The following is a 22,536-nucleotide window of genomic DNA, read 5'->3' on the forward strand; positions in this document are numbered from 1 at the left end:
AGAGTTTAGCTCATTTGACCTGCTGAAGAACTTAAGAGTTCCCATCTGAGTGGATCATCTCTCATGGGCATCTGTGTGATCTGTTTTGATCTAGCAAATGGCCCAGAGAGAGACCACAGCACTGTGAACCCTTGCTACCATCTGCAAACTCTAAAATTTTTGACATGTTTGACAAGAGAATTTATTCCTCTGCATTATGGGGGCTTAGAATTCCCATTTCAGCTGTCAAATTCCAATCCTTCCAAGTTGGCCAAACAGTAGAGAATCTTTCCTCCCTTCCTGTGTCTGGGTTTCAAGAGTAGGTGTTTTAAGATCCTGCCTGTAGATTCTCGAGTGTCCATCTTTCTGGTCTGTTGCATTTTCACTGTAATGATAGGTGGATAATTAATGAAATAGTCATCTCCCTAGCCATCCTTTAAAAGGCTAGGTTAGTGCCTGATGGTCTGTATAATTGGCAAAGGTCTTCTTATTAAATTATCACTTAAGACATAGGCACACATTTATTTATTTATTTACTGGTTGGCATTTGTTTACTGGGATAGTCCACTGGGTCAGTATGAGCTCATTTTCAGTGGAGGCCCGTGGAGAAAAGCTCTGCAATAAACATGTACTTAGACAAGTATTTAACAATTGTATAATGTAGATGTAGAACAAAAACGTCAGATAGTTAAAATTATTACAAGTTTAAGTTACAGCATGATACAAGAAAAATAATTAAAAAGGCTGACATTACATAAACTTCTGCCAGGGAAGAGCTCTGTGTTATAACAGGATATTGTGTAAAGTAGTGTTAATTATAGAAAAACTGTATTGTAGATAAATGAACAGGTATCAGAATATATTCAGTAAGTAGTGAGTCAGGATTTAAGGGATGGGCATGTGCAGTTCCATATTTTAATAGAAAAGGAAAAAAACATAATATTTGTCATATTTATGCATTATACATTACCAATATGTTTTCTTTCCTTTTAACATTTATTTACTCCATTACTTAATTTACTGAATTTCTGCCTTCTGTTAAACTTTACTCATCCTCCTGAAAATTAGTCTGTATGTATTGTTCCCACAAATTATATTTATACCTATGTAATTTGTTCCTTCACTTTTCTAAAGATCCCACCTGTAGTTCTTTTGCCTCCTTTGAAATACTCAGTTCTTCAGTTATAGTTAGTTTATATTTTGATTTCCATTTTTAGTTATTGCTTTTTTGGCAGACAACAGCATTAAACTTAGTAAGGCCTTACTATGTATAGGCAATTTAGTTTCAAATGCCACCTGAAATGAATCATTTCTTTATAACCATGTACTTCCCCAACATTTTTAAAAGTACTCCGTAGAGATTTTTTTTAAAAATCTCTTAACAGTTTTGGCAGTGGGAGACTATTGTTGTCTGCAACACCCGTGATTTTGCTAATGCTTTGACAAGGACTGCATCTGCATGCTCTTATTTGTACTTAATTATTTGATTACATCTCTCCACCTTTCACAGAAACTCTTTTGTGCTACCCTGGATGTTTTTTTCCACAGAGAGGTCCCAGATGGGGATCCCCCACAGGATATAAATTAGAACCTTCAAGTACATGGCAGAGTTTTTTCAAGTCAAAGGCTATATACAACCCTTCCTCCTCCATTAGATAAGTCCATACAACCTTGAAGGAAAGGAGTAAGAAAACCTAGAATAAACTCTCTCAGGTTGCAAGGCAAAGACAGAAAGATAAAGAAGATAGTCAAGACACCCTTCATAAGGAATGCCAGCAACAACCTGCTCACCAGTCCACAGTCATCAAAGGCAGATGGAAGGAGTATTTCCAGCAGCTTCTGAATGAAGAAACCCCCCCTAGAAGCTGTACTGCCCCAGAAACAGCCTATGGTGAGAGAAGAGGAGTCTTCCCTAGAAAAAGTAAGAATAGCACTAAGTAAAATGAAGTCAGGGAAAGCAGCAGGCTCAGATGAGGTCATCACAGCAGATATGATAAAGATGCTGGATGAGACAGGGGAGAAATGTCTCCTGAGGATACTCAGCAGTGTGGAGACAAAGGCATATCCCAGATGACTGGGGAATAAGCATACTTGTGCCAGTGTACAAGAACAAAGGGGACATCCACAACTGTGGGCAGTACAGAGAAATCAAACTACTATCACATTGCATTGAAAGTTCTAGAGATGGTGACTGATAAACAGATACGCAGAGTAGTAGAATGTAAGATGGGAGATGAGCAGTTTGGATTCAGATCAGGATGCAGCACAAATGACCCGATGTTTGCAGCGAGACAAATAGTTGAGAAGAAGCTAGAGATGAGGAAAGAGTCCAACTGGGCATTCCTAGACTTGGAGAAAGCATATGACAGGGTCCCAAGAAAGCTGATCTGGGCAGTACTGCGGTGGATTGAAGTCTCAGAAACATTGGTAGAATTAGTGCGGCCTATACAAAAGGACCCAATGACTCAAGTACGAATGGTGTTTAGCCTCACAGAGGGGCTCCCAGTGGGAGTGGGTGTATACTAAGGTTCAGCTCTGAGCCCACTACTGTTCATACTGGTAATGGACTACATTAGCAAACAGGTTGGAGGGGACAGATCAACAAAGCTGCTGTATTCAGATGATGTGGCATTACAGGCAGAATCTGAGCAAGAGCTGCAGCAAACTGTAGAGCAATGGAATGCAAAACTGAAGGCACATGGGATGACAATAAGCACAGATAAGACAGTGGTAATAGCAGCAAACTGGGGACATCAGAAGAAGCTGAGAATTGAGATAGAAGGGAAGCTAGTGGAACAGGTAAATAGCTTCAAGTATCTGGGAGGGGTGGGTGAGGAGAAGGGAGGTCTGAATGAAGAGGTTAAAGCTAGAATCAGAGGGGCTGCAGCCAACTGATATAGAGTGTCAGGTGTAGTCTATGACAGAAAAATGACAAAGACACCGAAAAGTAAGGTGTAGAAGACAGTGGTATGACCAGTACTACTGTATGGTACAGAAACCTGGGCAATAAAGGCAGAGCATATGAAGACGCTAGAGGTGATGGAATGAAGTGCCTGAGAAGGGTGGTAGGATGCACTCTGTGGGACAGATGAAGAAATGAGGACATAAGAGCAGAAGCCAAAGTATCTCCAATTGCAGAAAAGATCAAACAGAACAGATTACAGTGGTTTGGATACATACGCAGAAAATCATTAGACAGTCTGGTGAAGAAGATTTGGGACAGACAGGAAGAAGGTAAGAGGAAACAAGGGCATCCAGCAAAGAGGTGGATGGATTGTGTAAAAGAAGATCTGCGACAGTCAGGCATGAGTGTAGAAGAAGGCAGGAGTCTCATTGAATCAAGAGAGATGGCAACAGTTAACACGATTCCCTGACCCCTTGTAGAAAATGGGAAAAGTGGGACTGATGATGATGATGAACCTTGAAGAAAAGGTCTACACACAAGTATCTTTTTAAATGTCAAGCATTTTTGCTTCCTGTGTGACTAACTGGGCAGTTGCCTCAAAGGCACCCCAAGCAGCCCTGCCTGCAAGATCTTCGCATGGGATTCCAGGTTTCTCCAGTCTGGAGACACCATCACCCAGCACAGATTAATCTTATTCCAGGACAGTACCAAAAATGTTGTGTTGTTAAGCTAATGAATTTGTTACCATCAAAGCCTCATCTGGCAAATCAGGTTTTTTTAGCACAGCCTCACTTCTTTCCATAAAAAAGGCTGTAGAATTATTGCTAATTGAGGTCTAAATTCATTAAACAAGTCATAATAGTCTCTTTTCCTTATTCCAAAATAATGGTAGTGGGGAGGGGGAGTTTTTCCAGTTCTGAATCTCCTCAGCTTTAGCCAGCACATCCTGTGCATAAAGTTCCACACCTTAACCCCCCAGTCCTTTATACCAGTGCTAAACCTGGGCTTGTAGATGGTTTACTGAGACATGATCACTGCCTGTTGGCACATCAGTTTATGAAAACCCCACAGGAAGTGTTTGCATTTTTATCTTAGAGGCTTTGCATTACCAGCAGATTGTGCTCTTCTTTGTGATTTCCTGTACTTCAGAGCCTGTATCATAGTGCTAGTAGTAGTGGTAATGATTCACAGTAGTGCTTGTGGTAGTGGCGATAGCAGTGGTCATAATTTACCATAGTGCTGGTGGTGGTAGTGGTAATGATTCACCATAGTGATAGTGGTGATAGCAGTGGTAATGATTCACTATAGGGCTGGTGGTAGTGGTGATAGCAGTGGTAATGATTCACCATAGTGCTGGTGGTAGTGGTGACAACAGTGGTCATAATTCACCATAGTGGTAGTGGTGATAGCAGTGGTAATGATTCACCATAGTTCTTGTGGTAGTGGTGATAGTGGTGGTAATGATTCACCATAGTATTGGTGATGGCAGTGGTAATGATTCACCATAATGTTGGTGATAGCAGTGGTAATGATTCACTATAGTGGTAGTGGTGCTAGCAGGGTAATGATTCACTATAGTGGGAGTAGTGATAACAGTGGTAATGATTCACCATAGGGCTGGTGGTAGTGGTGATAGCAGTGGTAATGATTCACCATAGTGCTGGTGGTAGTGGTGATAGCAGTGATCATGCTTCTTCAAAGTCTATCCATGTTTGCACATTCCTGGGGGGGTAACGTGAAGATCAGTGTTTTCAGTAACAAGGATTTCTTTACTGGAGTTGCCCTGCAGTACTTTTCCTTGTCACTTCTCTGGAGATGGTCAGGTTCATCTAGTAACTGCCCCCCCCCGAGCAGCAGTGTATTGATGACTTCTTCTGAGACCATATGGCAGCAGCATTGTATAGTGTCCTTCTAACTCATCTCCACTTGAGTACTCCGATGTACAGTCTGCTGTCATTGGCTTTAGAACCATCGTTCTCTTTCAAGTCTGTTCCTGATTTCTTATTGCTGCTACTGTTTACTAGATAATTGGGTATGTTCCACCTACTTGCAAGGTAGGGCTCATCTTTACCATGCCTGTTCTTACCCAGTTCTTGACTTACATTTTTATCACTCTTCGGGAAACTCATTCTGGGGTAGCTTTTGCTAGAGATATGAATAGTTTCATGAATTTGTAGCATATCACTCTCCTAGAGCTGCATGGTGATCTTCTAACTTTGCAGGAGTTGGAGGGCTTTTGAAGACAAAGTGCCTACTACTGAGTTTAGGCAAACAAGGAGTGGGCTGATTCCTAACTAGACTGGGAACACTTCTGCAGTGAAGCAGTGTGAATGTGGCAATAAGGCATTATAGCATAAGCCGTCTCAGTCATTATGGTTCCATCTTCTCCATAAGGCACTGCTAAGCATAATTCTATTTTTCCATCCATGTTCTGACATTAACTGCTTGTGAACTAAATGTTGTAGCATATTCTTGTATCTGTAAATATGTGTGTGTGTGTGTGTGTGTGTGTGTGTGTATATATATATATATATATATCTATCTATCTATATATATTAGTGTACTTCCGATACCCAAAACGCCAAAGACGACATGGACGAGAAGAGAATCACGAAAGTTAAAATGCCGAACCACATAGGTATTCCCAGGGCAAGTAAACACTTGCCCAACACTACAGTACACTGCACCGCACTAGCTGAAACCCACCTAGGTGAGGGGGCTACACCCCCCCCCCCCCAAATATATATAACAATCAATTTTCCACATTTTGATTGAATTCATTTTCCGAATTTGGTAATACGGAATTACCAAAATGCTGGAAATAAGCATGGACTCAATACTCGAACACTGGAAATTCCAATGTCGAAAGTCCCTGTTACCAGTAACGTTTTGCAAGGAGACAAGCCCCCCTGCACCCCCATACCCCCTGCATATTATATATTCCAACTCTGAGTTTGCACTACAGTGAGGAAAAGGGTAAATTTCTCAATCTCTGCTGTAGTGCGATCTGTTATCAGAATGTCCATCCCATATTAGCAACTGTACCCTACAACTCGCTAATGTGAATTTGAACATTTCTATATCAGCATTACGGAAACTGGAAAACATGCATTCGACCATCCCAGTTTCATGTAAGTGCCATTCCACATTTTGATAAATCATATATATATATATATATATATATATATATATATATATATATATATATATATATATATATATGTGTGTGTGTGTGTGTGTATGTATACATATATATAACATTTGGTTTTAGTATATCCTTGTATCTGTAAATATGTTATGTTAATTTCTTAAGTGATCCTATTCACCTAGGCTGTGTCTGCAGAAGTCCATTGAGATCAGTGCACTTCACTGGTAAACAAATATAAATAAATAAAATAAATAAGCAGGATTCCAAAGTAGATGGGAATGCATGCAGTCATGCTAGCATTGCATATTTAAAGGAGTGGTGTCATGCATGCTAACAACCCATGCTATGGGTATAATTTGAGCTAAGCAGCTAAAATCTTTGTTGATCACTAGGATAATGCTACCTTGAGCAGCCTTGATCTCATGTCCACCCACCTGTCAACTATGGATAAAGTATCCATTGATTATATAAGGACATCCAGTGGACATAGTTAGGGGACAAGTAATTTCATCATGAATTGGGTTGGAGAAAGGATAGGGAGACTAGAACATGCCGGATAATCAGTGCCTGTAAGGGGACAGTTGTTTTCAGATAGTATACTTTTCAGGGGGTTTAGTTATGCAGTTGACAGGAAATCACATGGCTTACTGTAGGACGTTTGGAATTTTATAAGTGTAACATACATTCAGTCTATTACATTGCTAAGCCTTTATTTTGCCGACACTGCTGTTGGTCATCAGCCCCCTCCTGGACAGTTTTTCCCCATCACAGGAGCAAGGATGAACTGGGAGTAGCCATCACCATACCTCTCAAGTGTACCTCATTACGAGGAATGTACCTCATTTGAGATCTTAAAAAGTTCATGTTCCTCGAAGTTCCTCAAAGTTCCACATTGAAAGAGTCTGTCACACATTCAGTGTTAGGAAATTTTTTTAAGTGAAATTCATGGTAAATAGAAATTAATCATATTAATTCATTAAATGATCTTCTTTATAAGTAAAACCAGGATATTTTAACCATCCTATGACCTTCCTAGTTGAAGTTGTTAGTAAGCCATTAGTATGTGTTCCACATTTTGCCCATTTGTTCCACATTATGAAGGCGAGTGTTCCTCATTTTGGAGATGGAAGGTTGAGAGCTATGGCCATCACTAAGGTAGCCATCAGGAGTGGTCTGTTATTTTTCTTATTTTTTATCGTTAATGTCCCTGCATACACTCAGCTGAATGTGAGGTAGGATTTTTGCAGTGTGCCGACTGAGAAGAATATCCCCTTACTTCCAAAAGGGGTGTTTCCTTTTAAGCAGCCCCTCCCCCTGAAGCAGGGGACGTGGTTTCCACCAGGGAAATCATAGCTACCCAATGTAACTCCCAGTGCATGCAACCCCCTACCCCACCTACATGGAGAGGCAAACGTTCTATGCCCCTTCACTCCTCCCCTTCCCTTCCTCTATGGTCCATTTCCAGGCATGCAGGTCAAACCCTAGTTGCTTGGGTTGTGGTCATGGCTGCTTCCCTCTGTGCCATGGAATCGGGCCACATTGCTAAGCTTTTCACCTGCCTGCATTTAATGTGCGTGTGTGTGTGTTTTTCATTCAGGACGCTGCATTCTGTCTCCGGTGAAATATTCAGTTTGTTTTAGTTGGAAATTTTATTTCATCATGAACTGATGACCATGTAGATTGAGTTTATACAATATATGTGTTTTGCTGTTCATTTGTCAGTTATAACAATAATGCCCTTTCTTTCAGTAATCACAGTTTGTATTATATATGACTTTACTGGATTTTATTTGTCTAGATTTTATTAATAAAATATTCAGTGCATAGTACTATAAGAATATTAAATGCAATTAATGTCTTGTATATTTATTTATACTAATTGTAAACTGTTTGTCTTCTAGAAGCCTTACTAATGGGTTGCTACCCACCTATGAAGAATAGCCTATATCACAGAATACTTCCAGTTCCTCATTTCATGTCTGAAACCGAACAGAAACTGGCTTTGGAAGTCTTTCTTGTTTACAATGCAAGCAGTATTCAGAATCCTGCTTCTTCATCTCCAACTCTGCAGATTGTGGTGAAAAGGTTAGTTCTTATTTAAATAACCCGCAACATTATCTGACTTATCTGGTGGTGTCTTTTGTTTTCCTAACTAATATGTCTTGGTGTCAACTGATAGTCAAAGGCAAAAATTTTGAATTTTCCATGCCTAACTGATTCAGAAAATGATTGGTAAATTACTAGGCTAATGAGTCACTTAACCCACTTTGTTGCATGACACCCATTTATTCCTCTGTGTGGAGTATAACAGTATCTGTCCCTGGTTACCATCAGACTGTACACTGTTTTGTTGGGCTGTGCCCTGTTAGTTCTCCTCCTCCAAAAGAATGCTTGATTTAGAGCATTTTACTCTAACACGTGTATAAATGTCTTGAATATCATCCTGCCTTTTCCCTTTTATTTTCTGTCTTTGAGAGGCCTTGCCCCAGTCAGAGGCTGACAGTCATAACAGAAGAGTCTCCAACCTTCCCAGGATGGGAAAACTCTAGGACCTCTTAACTGCAGCTGGTCCTCTGGCACTCAGGTCAGTAGTTATCAAAGGAACATTCCCAGTGTCCCTGCACAGTGGATACCTCTGCTGTTTGGTTTACATGGCAATCGTAGCTAATTCTTTCATCTTTAAGGCTTGTATAGATACATGTGGTGAGAGGCTAAGTTTTTCTCAACCTTATGCAAGTCAGATTTAAGTGCTTAATTCTACACACTTCATGACTAAAACTAAACAGTCTACTGCAAATTATTAAAATGAATAAAGTATATATATTGAAAGATGTTAAATGCGATTTACCGAAGGGGTTTCAGTGTTACATTGATTCTTGTTGTATACTTGTTATGTACTAAGCATAAAGTCAAGACAAACTGCTTGCCTTGTCATTTTCTAACTAAGAAGCTCAGGGTAGACTCTCTTGCCTTTGATGAAACCTGAGTGAATGTTTAGGACAAAATGTATTTCATCAGTATCTTAGTCTTTGAAATAAGTAGGTGGATTTCATTCTCTAAATGGGAGTGGCAAGAGACAGATCTCCAGAATGCCTGTCTTCCATCACCACTGGCATAGGTAAGGATTCTTCACCAGCTTTGCTAACAACAGCATTTTTTTACCTGCATCTTCCACAGATATATCAAAGGGTCTGTATTATATTCTCAAAGAGTCAGTTCAGCAACTGGCATTTTACATCGAAATGCTGTTCAGCGAACACGCGCTTGTGGGGGGCTATGCCTCCCACACCCCCGCTAATTATATATACCAACTCAGAGATCGCACTACAGTGAGGAAAGGGCAAATTTTCAGATCTTCACTGTATTGTGATCTCACTATGAACAGTTCGCTGAACAGCAATTCGATGTAAAATGCTGTTTGCTGAACTGACACTTAGAAAATATAATATAGACCCATATCAAATGTTTCTGGTAGCAAACATGTCAGAATCTCTGTGCTACATAAGGAATCTAATGACTTTTTTCTAGGTCGTCAGACTGATTCAGTCTGTGTGAATATTGCTTTGATTTGATTGACATGCACTGTCACAAACATATTGTGACCAATGACCACAGCATAACAAGATGTCCTGAGCATCTCTGTTTAATGCTAAGGATAAAATGTTTTGTTTTCTTTTTCCTCCAGATCTGGCAAAATTAAGTCAAACATATCTTACCCTTTGTGGCATGAACATTTTAGTTGGAGATAAGCCTGTTATAATCTGAAAGGCAGTTCTGTGAGTGAACAAGAGCCATAATAGCCTTTTTTTCACAGCATTATCTTTCATCTTTATCACTTCATGCAGAATCTGTATAGCTTTTTGTGGTAGAACATTAGATTAAGCATTCAATGGAATAGTAGTTGCACACCAAATTCCATTTTTCTAAAATGTGTATATTCCACCCTAACAAAACAACACTTGCATTTCTTGAATAACATGCTAAAACTTTTTCTGATCTTTTTGTATAAAAGTAGCACAGTTCATATTGTGCTCATTGACTTTGAATGTGCATTGGTCAAAACTCATGCAGGCAGGAAGCCCCTTGCATACCCTTGTGCGAGGGAGGAGGGTTCACCTTCTCACATCCCCCTTGTAATGCATGCTGACATCATTGATGCATGAATTCAGAAATAAAAGAGAACCCAAATGCAAAATGGATAATTGTCGGCCTGCACATAGAAGCTGCTTTGACAGTAAGTTCTTTTGAAGAGTACCATTCAGAAAGTTCAATATGAGGAAGTCGAAGTCAGTGTTGTTTAAACCTCATCCATTTTACACATGATAGGGAGAAAGGTAATGACCTGGGTGAGATCCTAACCAGGCTTGGTTTCTTCAGTCCTGCATAGGTTCCATGGGCCATAACATAATGCCATCTAACAAAGATGCTAAAGCTTTGGGTAGGTTAAGCAAGATTATATCCACCCTTCCACTTGGATCTTAGATTCCCCTAACTATCCCATCTGCCTATTTCACCCACCTAGAGTCCACTATTCCCTAGTGGATCTAGTGTTGATATAGCTTTCAGACTTCCCCGAGTCTTGGCTCAAGAAAGTGCTGGTCAAGACCCTGTCCTCAGCTTCCACAGTGAGCCACATTTGTTGGTGATAATGCTGCAGCAGGCCCAGGCATATGCACATGTAGGATGACATGGCATAAGCCGCCATCCTTCAACTAAAAGATGATGCAGACCGCATTTCATGCCCCCTTCTTGGGGTGGATCTTATTTGTCAATGCTTTTCTGGATTTGGGTAATGATCTGTGGGAGAGGAAGCAAGCCCTTCTGGTGTGGAGAGTCTTTGTATGGCCCCCCACTGCTAAGATCTCTCCTCTCTTTTCCAGATAAGGACCAGCCTTTTGCAAAAAAAAAAAAAAAAACAGGCACCCTTACAGGCTGAGGAAGAATCTCAAGTGTCAGTCCCTCCCCCACATAGCTATGATATCTAAATCTCCCAGGAGGACTTCCCCTCTGTCTCAGAAACCACAGTCACAACCAAAGTTTAGTTTTTTTCACTGGGAGGAAGAGGTTCTCTGAGTTTGCCCAGACTTGAGGAGCCATCATAAAAGACAAGTGGTTTCTTGACATGTTCTAGAAATTCATGTTTTGTAATTCTTAGATCCTAGCTAGAAAGGACTCTGTTCAGAGAACAAGGCTGTCTCTGCAAACACAGACTGTACTCTTTAAAAGGGCTGTAGAGGCATTCCCTACTTGAGAACGAACCCAAGAGGGTTCTGCTGTCTCCTCCTCTTAGCTCTGAACAGGATACAAGACTTCTTTCTTATCCTGGGTCTCAGTGACTAAATCTCACACATTTCATATATCAAGGTCTGGATGTTAACTTTCTGGGAATAACTCTGATGTATTGTGGAGTACAGTGTTGTACATCAGCATCTGGAGTCCACCCTGCAAGTTGCTTTGATTTATGTCAGTGACACCTCACTCATTGCAAAGTGTTACCTTTTTGGTCTTTTTTCATTTACCATAGTGTTTCCAAAGTCATGACTGATGTGAAAGTTGCTTTGAAGGAGAAGGAATTTTGTGGGTTTCCTGTGTGGATGACAGATGTTTTGAGGATTTCATTGATGGACTTCCTGGTAGTATCCCTGGCTTTTGCATTCCCATGGTTACATTCTCTGCAAAGGTCTTCGTAATATAGGAGAAATCCTTTTATTTCCCATCTCAGAGAAGTGCCTTCAGCTGCACAGAGCTGGAGCATTCCTACCAAGGGAGAGGGCCTCAGAAGTCCTTTCTTTGCCAGTCTTGGTGTGAATGCAGTGGACAGACCAGACTCAGACCTCTTGCATCTTCTGTGCTTGTTAACCATCACAGTTTTTATTGTGCCTTTGAGATTCCTGAAGATGCTGTTTTGGAAATGGTGTATGAGATGCTAGTAGCTGTAGAATCAACCACATGCACAGAGATCTTATTCTCATATCAAATCCTTTTTGCATAGCTGTGGCAAGGTGGACACATTCTCCCATCTCACGGTGGGTCTTCACTTCCTGCAGTTGAACTCATTGTAAGCCTTGACAAGTGAGCACATTACCCTGGCAAATTGGGAAGCCCACCTCCTCTTCTTCACCATTAGAGGAAATTGGTGTTGCTGGAGAGAATACTGAACTTAAACCATTTGTAGCTGTGGGTAGTCCTTCTTGCCTTGTAACCACTATACTGGCAAAGGGGCACACAATCCTGCTCCCTTTTCAGAGAGAAGTGCTAGTCTGGTAGGACCATAGACAGAGTCATTACTCTCACTCTTTCACATTCTGGAAGATATTAATGTGGAGCATCCCAGAGAACAACCTTTTCTGGCCACTTGGATGAATGTGGTTGTTCTCCTGTTTTGATTGGAGGTGGAGGGTAAAGGAGAACTGGAAGTTGATGCTTTCTCCATCCCATGGTAGGGGGTTGATCCCTCTGATTCCATGCTTCATCACAAAATTCAAAGAAGAAAAAAATATGTATTTACTGACCATTTAAAGGCAAAGAAGACTTTCAGGTCTTTGAAAGGCTGTCAATACTGTAAAACTAACAAGTACAATCAAAGAACTCTTCCTTTTGCTGGAGAAATGGCAACTGTATCACAGTACATGGTTTCTTGGTTTAGATCCCTTAATCCAATTGAACCTCTTAGACTGGTATTAGAAGTGAATGAAGTCACTAGGAACCTTCCACTTGGAATATGTACACTACCAAGTGAAACAAATCATCCTTTTGGGCAAAGAGGCATTATTAGCTGCTGCAGGTGGTCAGTATGCTGTTCCTTCTGGCTCACCTCTGACAGTTGCATGATTTGGGTATCACTTATTTAGTAGTCAGAATGTATGGTGTCAGCTACAGCTGCCTATGGTTACCTGGTGGAGGGGAGTATTGTGGCCATTTCACCACCCTGCCAATGAGTTTCTTAAAGGAATTTTACATCCTTGCCCTACTTTGCAAAAACTTTCATCTCCTTGAGATGTGCATGCCATGACTGGCAGGCTTGATCATCCAGACTCTGCTACACTTTGCTGTGAAGGAAAGGTTAGTTTGCTGTTATTTTTTGTATTTCTGTGTTGTCTTTCTATATTTTGAATACTGTAGTTTGTTTTCTTTACCTTGTGTTTTGCTTGCATTCTGTTTAACAGCATATTAAAACTTCAAAAGAGACCACAGCTCTCTCTGTTCTGAGTCAGGCAGAATTTTTCCCTCCCTCCCACCCATTTAAGTTGTCTTGTTAAATACCACTGTCTTTCTAGTTGCCCGCCTCTTATGTTAATCTGACCATATATCTCATTTCTCTCTACTTTCACTGGCTTATGTGAGTAATCACAAAACCATCACTTTTGAAATCCCACCCTTCAATTATTTAAATTTATTGGCCATCCTACAGTATTTCATAGTACCAAAATACAAAAGTAACCACCCCTTTCAGTCCATCTTGCTGTTTTAAAAATAGTAACTCTCCACTAAACCTTAACTTTTTAAACAGGTAAAACTCAAGTTACCTACTTTCATATCTAACTTCTCTAGTGCACACTGCAGAGTGCATTCTTTTCAATCTTACCTTTAAGCATCCCTGTTACTAGCACTTTCTCTAATACTTAAAAAGATCATCTCTACTTGACTCCAAGTAGACTTTTCTCTATCTGTTAAACCTAGCACTTGTTCCTACAGTACTTATTACCTTGATACGGCACTCTTATAGATAGCACCCCAAAAGGCAAACCCCCATTTCTCGGTCACCACGTCCCCGGAATCTCTTTTAAAGTTTTTTGTCTAGTCCTTCTAGCATGTCGAGGATCAGTTGCTAGTGTCCTCTCCTGCTCAGCTGGTGAACCTGGGAATATTGAGGCAATGTTACAATTGCCTCATGTACACAGACAACCCTCTCCTCCTCCCACAAAACACAAATACATGCGAGAGATGCAACTATACGGCCAAACTGGAGGCTGAGCTCTCTCAACATAGGAGTGGCAAGACCAGTCAGGAGGAGAAGGTTACCACACACACTATAGACCCAGTCTCACATAGTACCATCACAACCTCAAATCATACACATAAACACACAAAGACATACTTTCGGCTCTGATCAAAAATCTACCAAAACAGCAGAGGCCACCAAAGCAGACACCCAAACAACCACCACCTCAGAACACAACACCTGCAACACATATACCTCACAGTCAGAGTGTCAAACAGTCACAGCCCTTAAGGCCAAACACAATGCCAGACACACTAGTCATTGGTGACTCCATAGTCAGACACACTGACGTCCCGCTCACCAGACTGAGTAAGGAGAAGGTCACAGTAAGCTGCCTGTCGGGCGCTAGAATCCGCCACATAACGCAAGCACTCAGGTCTCTCAACAGCAGGTACAAATATGACTCAGTCATTGTCCACGCTGGTGTAAACGACCTGAGACGCACCTCCTTGGACTACATGAAAAGAGACATTGAGGAGCTCTCTGATTATGTAGCCCAGGCAGGCATGACCCTGACCTTGAGCAGTATCCTACCTTCACCAAGAATGATGCCACAATACAGAGATAAGATGATCAGCTTTAACAATTGGCTTAAACTCTGGTGTCATTCAAAGGGGATCCAATGTCTGTCTGCCTGGGATGACATGCTGGACAAGCCACGCTGCTTCGCAAGGGACGGCTTGCACCTGTCACCCTGGGATTCGGATATTGGCAAAGGCTCTTGCCACCCCATAGTGCCTTTTTAGGCAAGGCTCAAATTCTAAACCTACCACCCTAGAACACAAAAAGGAAAAAAACTAAGGGTAATGCTGCTCAATGCCAGAAGTCTAAATCTCAAAATGCACGCACTCGAGGCCCTTCTCAGTATGGAGAACATCGATGTCTGTGCAGTGACAGAAACCTGGTTCAAGGCTCCTGAGAGCACCCCAGCACTATCAGGTTTTACCTCTTATCATGCGTTCCGGCCCCAAATCCGGACAATACCAAGAAAGGAGGGGGGGGTATCCATATTCATCAAAGACACCCACACCTCAAGACTGGTGGCAACGCACGATGCATCGGAGACCATCCAGGTGCAATTAACCATAGGCAAGACTGCTCTGCAAATTGTAGCATGTTACAGGCCACCCTCACAAACTCAGGAACCTCACATGGCCTTCCTGAAAACACTAGAGGATAAATGTATCACCAAACACCATCATACTAGGTGACTTCAATTACCCTAATATAGACTGGGAACACTACTCAAGCCCAAACACCCTAGCCCAAAAGTTCCTGGAATTCATAAACTCAAATGCCATGGAACAACTAGTCACCATCCCCACAAGAGGAGAAAACATACTTGATCTCATCATCACGAACATGGGAGCACAATGTTCAACACCGAAGTATACCCCTCACTGGTGAGATCAGATCACAAACTAATCTCGCTGGAGGTCCTCATCCCACCCCACCTGAAATAAAAAGACCACAGTAAAGAACTTCTCGAACGCCGACTTCACACTTCTAAAGACTAGTGTGGTCTCCTTTAAGGCCCCCGAGCCGACGGTAAACAGTACTCAAGCCGCTGAATCACTTACAAATGCCTTCTACCAGCACCTGCAGGACTGCATGGATAAGGCAATCCCAAGCAAAACAAAGACTCTTTGTACCAAAGGCAAGCATCCACTCTGGTGGACCCCAGCCATAAACAAACTCTACAACAAAAGGAGGAAGCTACTACAAGATAGAGCAAAATCCTTAAAAGGTAAGACAACCTTGATCACTATAAGTAAAAAACTAAGAGCTCTCATAAAATCATCCAAAGCAAATTTTGAGAGAAAAATAGCTAAAGACTCAAAAGACAATCATAAGGCCTTCTTTAGCTATGTTAGAAACCTGGGAGGAAACTCCCAGATATGCTCAGAACTAGTTCAAAATGATGTGAAGATTACTGATCCTACAGACATTGCCAACATACTGGCTGACAGGTTCAGTGCAAACTTCTCCCCTCCCCCCCAAAAGGAGAGATATCTATACCAAGCGATTACAGCCCCCCAAACATTTCCAACGCCCAAGTGAGAACTGCTCTCTCCAAAGCAAAAAACACAGCATCCATGGGACCTGATGGTGTCCCCGGCTGTGTGCTCCACGAACTCAACGAGGAATTAAACCCACAGCTAGGACAGCTGTTTAATCATAGTCTTACCTCTGGATGAGTGGCGCACTGCAACTGTGGTCCCACTTCACAAAGGCGGTGCCTCCACCGACCCTGGAAATTACCGTCCCATTAGCTTGACAAGCCTTATCTGCAAAGCCATGGAGAGGATCATAATGGACCTCATAAATAAAGACATAGGGAATTTGCAGACTTTGGATCCATCCCAGTTTGGCTTTGTCAAAGGCAGATCATGCCTTCTAAACTTGGTTGACTTTTTCGAAACAGTCACCAAAGCCATTGATGAGGGAAAGGCAGTCCATACAGCCTACCTCGATCTGGCTAAGGCCTTTGATACAATACCCCACTCGGGTATCATTGAAAAACTCATCAGCTTAAATGTTAACCCATACATCACAAGATGGGTTACAAACTGGCTGAGTGACAGAACCCACAGGGTCAGAGTTGCTGGCGCCATGTCAGACTCAAAGCCTGTCACAAGTGGTGTACCACAGGGCTCAGTCCTGGGCCCACTCTTGTTTGGCATCTACTTTTACAAGCAAACACAGGAGGGTTATGGCTGACAAAGTTTGCAGATGACTGCAAACTGGGCGCCATAGTAGAAAACACATCTGACACAGATATCCTTCAGAAGGGTCTCACAGAAACGGATAACTGGTGCCAGAGCCATGGCCTAAAGTTAAATGCCAAAAATGCATAGTCATACCCTTCGGGAAAAACAAGGTTACCCCTAGCTACCAAATAGGTGGCAATCCACTGAGTACAGAAGAAGTTATCAGGGACCTGGGGACCCAGGTTGATAGTAGTCTGTCATTCGACACCCATGTAGCTAAAGTAGTTAGGAAGACCTTCTACATTGCCCACCTTATCATGAAGGGATTCTCATCTAGATCAAGGGAGGTCATAGTCTCCCTATACTCATCACTCATCAGACCAATGATTGAATACAATGCCCCATTCGGAATGTATCTGACCCGACACTTGCAGCAGCTGGAGAGGCCACAAAGTTCCTCACCAAAAGGATAAAGGGTCTCAAACATCTGTCCTATGCTGCCCGACTGAAAGAACTCCAGCTCTATTCAGTCGCACGCTTGCTCAGAGGTGACCTTTGCCTAACATACAAGGCCATGTCAAACCCAGATTTGATGAATATGCTTCACCTCAAAAATCTAGATCCGTCAGAGCCACAAGGGCGGAGACTTAAACCTCGACACGGCTATTAATAGGACGTGCTGGAGGGATAGATTCATCACCCAAAGCCTCCCTATGCTGTGGAATAAAATCCCGGTATATGTGAGGCAGAGCACCTCGCTGGCCTTGTTCAAGAGAAATCTTGACCAATGGATGGGAGATCACAGATATACCCCAGGGATTACCTCAGTGTCACTGCTCAACAGAGGCACAGCAAAATAATGGGTATAGTTCCCCATACTAAAGGGGTGGCTTAAGCCACAAAACTATGGGCTAGGCTTGTAAATGCCCTCGGGCAGATAGCCTAGTATGAACCTATGAACCTATGAACCTATTCGGGCCTCTGAATTCAGTAGCTTTGAAGTTCATATCTTGGAAGACGTTTTTCCTTGACACTATGACCTGTGCTTGCAGTATGTCAGAGTTTCAAGCCCTTATTTATAAGGAACATATCTGGTCTTTCACAAGGCTGAAGTTTGCTTTAGGACTAACCATATTTCACACTAAAAGAGGTGTCATAATTATCTTTAAATTAGTCCATAATCATTTCCCTTGTTTCTTCATGGGTGCAGAATGTGAGACATTTGAGACCTCAGATCGTGAATGCGAGCCATCAGCTCAAGTTCTACTCGAAGCAGGAGTGTGAGGGCTGGCCGAAACCCTCTTTATTTATAATGACAACCACATTATCTTTCACCATTAGGCAGTGGGCCACCCTTTGGCCAATGCTGCTGTGTAATTCCAACCCACCAGGCGTATGTGTGCTGCCAGTGTTTGCTTTAGAAATGTCTGTCTCAAACATTTGTGCCCTGACCATTTAAATTTCAGTGCACAACTTTGCCATTCATTATTGCTTGTATTGTGACATGAGGACTCTGCTCCTTTGTTCCTTTGCTACTTCGGGGCTCAGCCTACAAGTCTTTGCTATCTTACTGTCCCCATCTCCCTATGAATTTTATATTGAATGAGATTCTGTGCAGTTCTAAAGTCACTGAGCTTGGTCTCTAATACCGACTTTAACAGAGTTTCTGCATATTATTTGGTCTGTGACGAATCCCTCCTCCTTTGAGTCCTAACCTTCCAAATACTCCATATATCTGCTCAGCTCCTCTATCCAGCAATTCTTGCATGAGTTCCCTTTTAAGTCAAGCTTGTAAATATTTAGATATGTTTGTACAGTGCATTGTCCTCTTTTTCTTATTTGTTATATGCAGGAATGTGTTTGTCCTGTGGTGGAGGTGAACTGGATGGTTGCTGGACTAGACGTACTTATTCTTTTATTGCAGCAGTACTGTCATGGTATTCACTAGTGAAGGAAATGTGTATGAAGCAAACCGCTAAACTGGAGTGAGGAAGGAAGGATTTGAGAGTTGCAGACCCACTGAGAGTGATCCCAGTACAGAACACCTGATACATTAAGAAAGTGTGTGATCTGAAGTAGGAGATTCATTTGTCTGCAACCTGTGGGTTATGGATCCGATATCGGATCCGAACCGGCATGGTTTACCAGCTATGGATCCAAGCTCTCAGCTCCTCCCCTCACCCATAATGCCCTGCTCTACCCTCATGACCTCAGATCTCGTTTGCCGCGCATGGTGACCGGATTGTTTCTCAAGCTAAGTGCTAGTTTTCGGTATTTAAATTGCAAAATTTAAGATTTTTTATTGTTTTTTTGTGTGAAAGTGTAGGTTTCCCTTTGGTATATTTACTTTTTTAGAGTTTAATCTAAAGTTATATCCCTACCCTCGCTGTTAGCGTAGTGTGTGTGTGTTGGGCCTGTGAGTGTTTTTGTGTTCTTTAGTTACTTTTTAGTTATAGTAACTACTGTTATAGACTGGGATGTCAGAGCAACCCAAGTCTATTTTTTCTAAATGCTCCGAGTGTGGCCATAAGCTTTCCCCAGCTGATGGCCACACTCGGTGTGTTAGATGCCTGGGGGTTGAACACCTGACATCTGGATGTTCCATTTGTGCAGGGTTCAACCCCAGGGCATTGAAGGAGCGGAGGTCCAAGCTTGTTTTGGCGGGCCTTTTACCGCTGGACTCTGCTCCGACCTCCGCTCCTTCGGGAGTAACCGTACCCACGGTTATTCCTTTTTGCGGCCCTCCTCCTCCTGGGACTCAACCTTCCGTTTCTGGTTGGAGGAGAGGATGCTAAGAAAAGGACCGGAGGAGAAGCACCATAAGCGGCGGGCCGAGACCTCTGTTTCGGCCCCGCCAGCCAAGCGGCTTCTCCCGGCTCCGTGTCGGCTCCATTGTCGGCTCGGTCTCCTCCTTCTCGGCTCCGGTCTCCAGTGTGTTTTCACGGGACCTGAGGAGGAGGAGACCCGATCTCGTCGAGGCTATCGAGGAGGCACTCCAGGCCTACCTCGGTAGCCTCGCCGATCTACGTATAGCTTCGGATGCTGATCTGGACCGGATGATGAGAAGGTTCATCCAGGCCCAGATGCAGATGGGAGTGCTCTTGCCTCCCCCCCCCTCTGGGGGGGGAGCTCAACACCCTTTTTCAAACCGATTGCTCCTTCTCCGACCCGCTACCCGGGCTCGGAGCCGGGGGTGGGTCGGCGCCGATAGTACTTTGTACTTCGGATCCGACCCTGCCCTCGAGTACATCGGATCCGACCTCTCGGAGCCTGGATCCGAGCCTCGGATCCGGGGGGATCAGTGCTCCTTAGGCACCGTCTGTGTCGGAGCGCACTGTCCCTTCGGATCCGGCGCCGCGCCGGCTCGATCCACTCTTCGGATCCGAGGGGAGCCGATTGTCGGATCCTTTGGTCGAGGTCGGCTCCTTCGGCGTTTGATGTAGTGGAGAGGGCCCTGTTGAGGTCTCCGGACCCCGGCACTTGTTCGGCTCCGTCCGCTCCCTCTGCACTGGGTCAGGCTTCCACCATCCGGCCCTTGGGACAGCCCGCTTGTGCCCCAAGCTGCTCCACTGGAACAGGTTGCTGCTTGCGAGTCCTCTGACAGCACCCCAGAGGATGTTCCTGCAAGCATACGTCTGAAGAGGAGGCACATTGACTCCCGAGTCTCTCACGGAAGACACGGACTTGGAGGAAGGGAAGGCTCACGGTCACCCCGAGGATGTCTCATTTGGGGACATCATGGAAATGCTCCGTATAAGGGGGGGGGTGGTCTGCCCCCAAGTCTTCCTCGGACGAGTCCGTGTTCTTGGAGGCATTTGAAGTGGGCCCGTCTACCTCTTGGGTGTCCCCTCCTGCCGACCCCTGGTGGACCTCATTACCACCAGGGCGTGGAAGGAACCGGACACCGTGGAGCCAATCCCTAAGAGGCCCGATAGGATCCTCAGCCCACCGTCCGACCGTGCCCATTGGAGTAAGGGGCTTCCGGTAGATGCCATGTTGACGGCGGCGGCCACCAAGAGGAACTTGCTCAGGAGAGTCCTCAGTCCATCCCGAGCAAGGAGTCTCGGATGATGGACCGCTTGGGGAAGCGGATGTTTAGTTCAGCGACCTTCTCGGTAAGGGCGCTGAACTACCTGGCACACGTCATTAGGATGCAGCGAGATCTCATTAAAGAATACGCTGCATCTCCCCCAGAGTCCATGTCGGAGGAGGACAAGATGCTGCACTCCACCCGCATGGCCACTCTTAGATCAGTTACTAATACCTCTATGCGGCTACTCTCCCATGCTACGGAAGGCGCCGCTAGAGCCGCAGGGGCAGGCCTAGTCACTAGACGTCAGGCCTGGCTCTGTCACTGTGATTTTTCTGAGCCCTTCAAAGCGTCGTTTGCGAACGCCCCCTTTGATGGTTCTGCCCTCTTTGGCAAAACCGTTCGTGACACTTTGACCCAGAGCAAGAAGGACGGGAAGACGCTGTCTGCCGTCAGAATCCGCTTCTCTGCACCCCAGAGGCCCTACTCTAGGAACCAAAAGGGTCAGAAGAAGATGTGGTTCCGGAAGTCGCAGCAATCCCAGCCTGCTCCGGACAACCAGTCCTTCCGTGGCAGAGGAGGACAGGGAGGACGCCGCCCTAGAGGCAGAGGGGCTCCCAGGAACTTCGGGTCCAGAGAACCATTTTCTGAACGACCCGCGCAGCAACCCTGAGGGGTTGCCCGGCTGCTCCACTCTGGAGGCAGTCGGGGGACGTTTTTCGGGGCACCTAGCGGCATGGGAGTCCATAACATCAAACCGCTGGGTTCTCCAAATCATATCCAGAGGATACCGCATCCCTTTTCTTCACTTACCAAAGTTGAAGTCCCTCCCAGACGTTCCACCCGGTCAACGGGAGGCCGCTTTGGCAGAAATTGGCCATCTGCTAAAGAAAAGAGCCATCCAGCCCGTCCCCCAGACCAGATCGGATCAGGGTTCTACTCCAGGTTCTTTTTAGTGCCAAAAAAGACGGGGAACTAAGACCAATTCTAGACCTTTCTCTTGAATCTGGCAGTCCCCAAGGAAAAATTCCGAATGGTCACTCTGCAATCTATTCTCCCCCTTCTGGGAGAAAATCACTGGATGTGCTCTATAGACCTCAAAGATGCGTACTACCACATCCTGATGGACAGGCGCTCAGGAGGTTCCTCCGCTTCCGGCTGGGAGCCAGTCACTACCAGTTCGGGTCCTTCCCTTTGGTCTCACCACAGCCCCAGGGTGTTCACCAAAGTATTAGCAGTGGTAGCGGCCCACCTGAGGCTTCAGGGGGTACAGGTCTTCCCCTACCTGGACGACTGGCTTCTTACCGCCCCAACAAGGCATCTACTACTATTGGCGCGAGACTCCTTTCTCCATCTTGCTCCCTTTCTGGGCATTACAATAAATACGAAGAAATCCAACCTGGCGCCCACACAGCTCTTGGATTTTATAGGGGCCAGGTTAGACACAAGGAGTTTAAAAGCCTTCCTCACTGCGGACAGAGTTCAAAATCTGCAGCTCCAGGTGCGGGCCATTCTCCACTCAAGTTCTGTTCCGGCGGAGTTGGTCCTGAGGGCTCTAGGGTCCATGGCGTCTGCTATAGCACTTCTTCCTCTTGCCAGGCTCAATATGCGCATCCTCCGGTGGACTCTCTTAGTACAATGGTCTTACCTTGCTCTTCCTATGCATCACCCCATTGCGATCAGCAAGGCTTGCAAGCGGTCCCTCCTGTGGTGGATTCACTCCCCGGATCTCCACGGAGGCCGCCCATTTTGTGCTTCTCC

At 44.1% G+C, this 22,536-nt stretch overlaps 1 protein-coding gene across 1 annotated transcript in view; it reads left to right on the forward strand.

Moving 5' to 3' along the window:
* The window catches only part of TOPAZ1 (testis and ovary specific TOPAZ 1), a 1,272,938-nt gene that overhangs the window by 1,199,241 nt on the left and 51,161 nt on the right, over positions 1 to 22,536 (forward strand). The window contains exon 17 of the mRNA XM_044060400.1: positions 7,934 to 8,117. Within this exon, the coding sequence (XP_043916335.1) occupies positions 7,934 to 8,117 (184 nt within the window). The remainder of the gene's footprint in view (positions 1 to 7,933; positions 8,118 to 22,536) is intronic.

The sequence above is a fragment of the Protopterus annectens genome, chromosome 2.part0 (genome assembly GCF_019279795.1).
Source record: "Protopterus annectens isolate FY-2018-M chromosome 2.part0, PAN1.0, whole genome shotgun sequence".
NCBI classification, from domain to species: Eukaryota; Metazoa; Chordata; order Ceratodontiformes; family Protopteridae; genus Protopterus; species Protopterus annectens.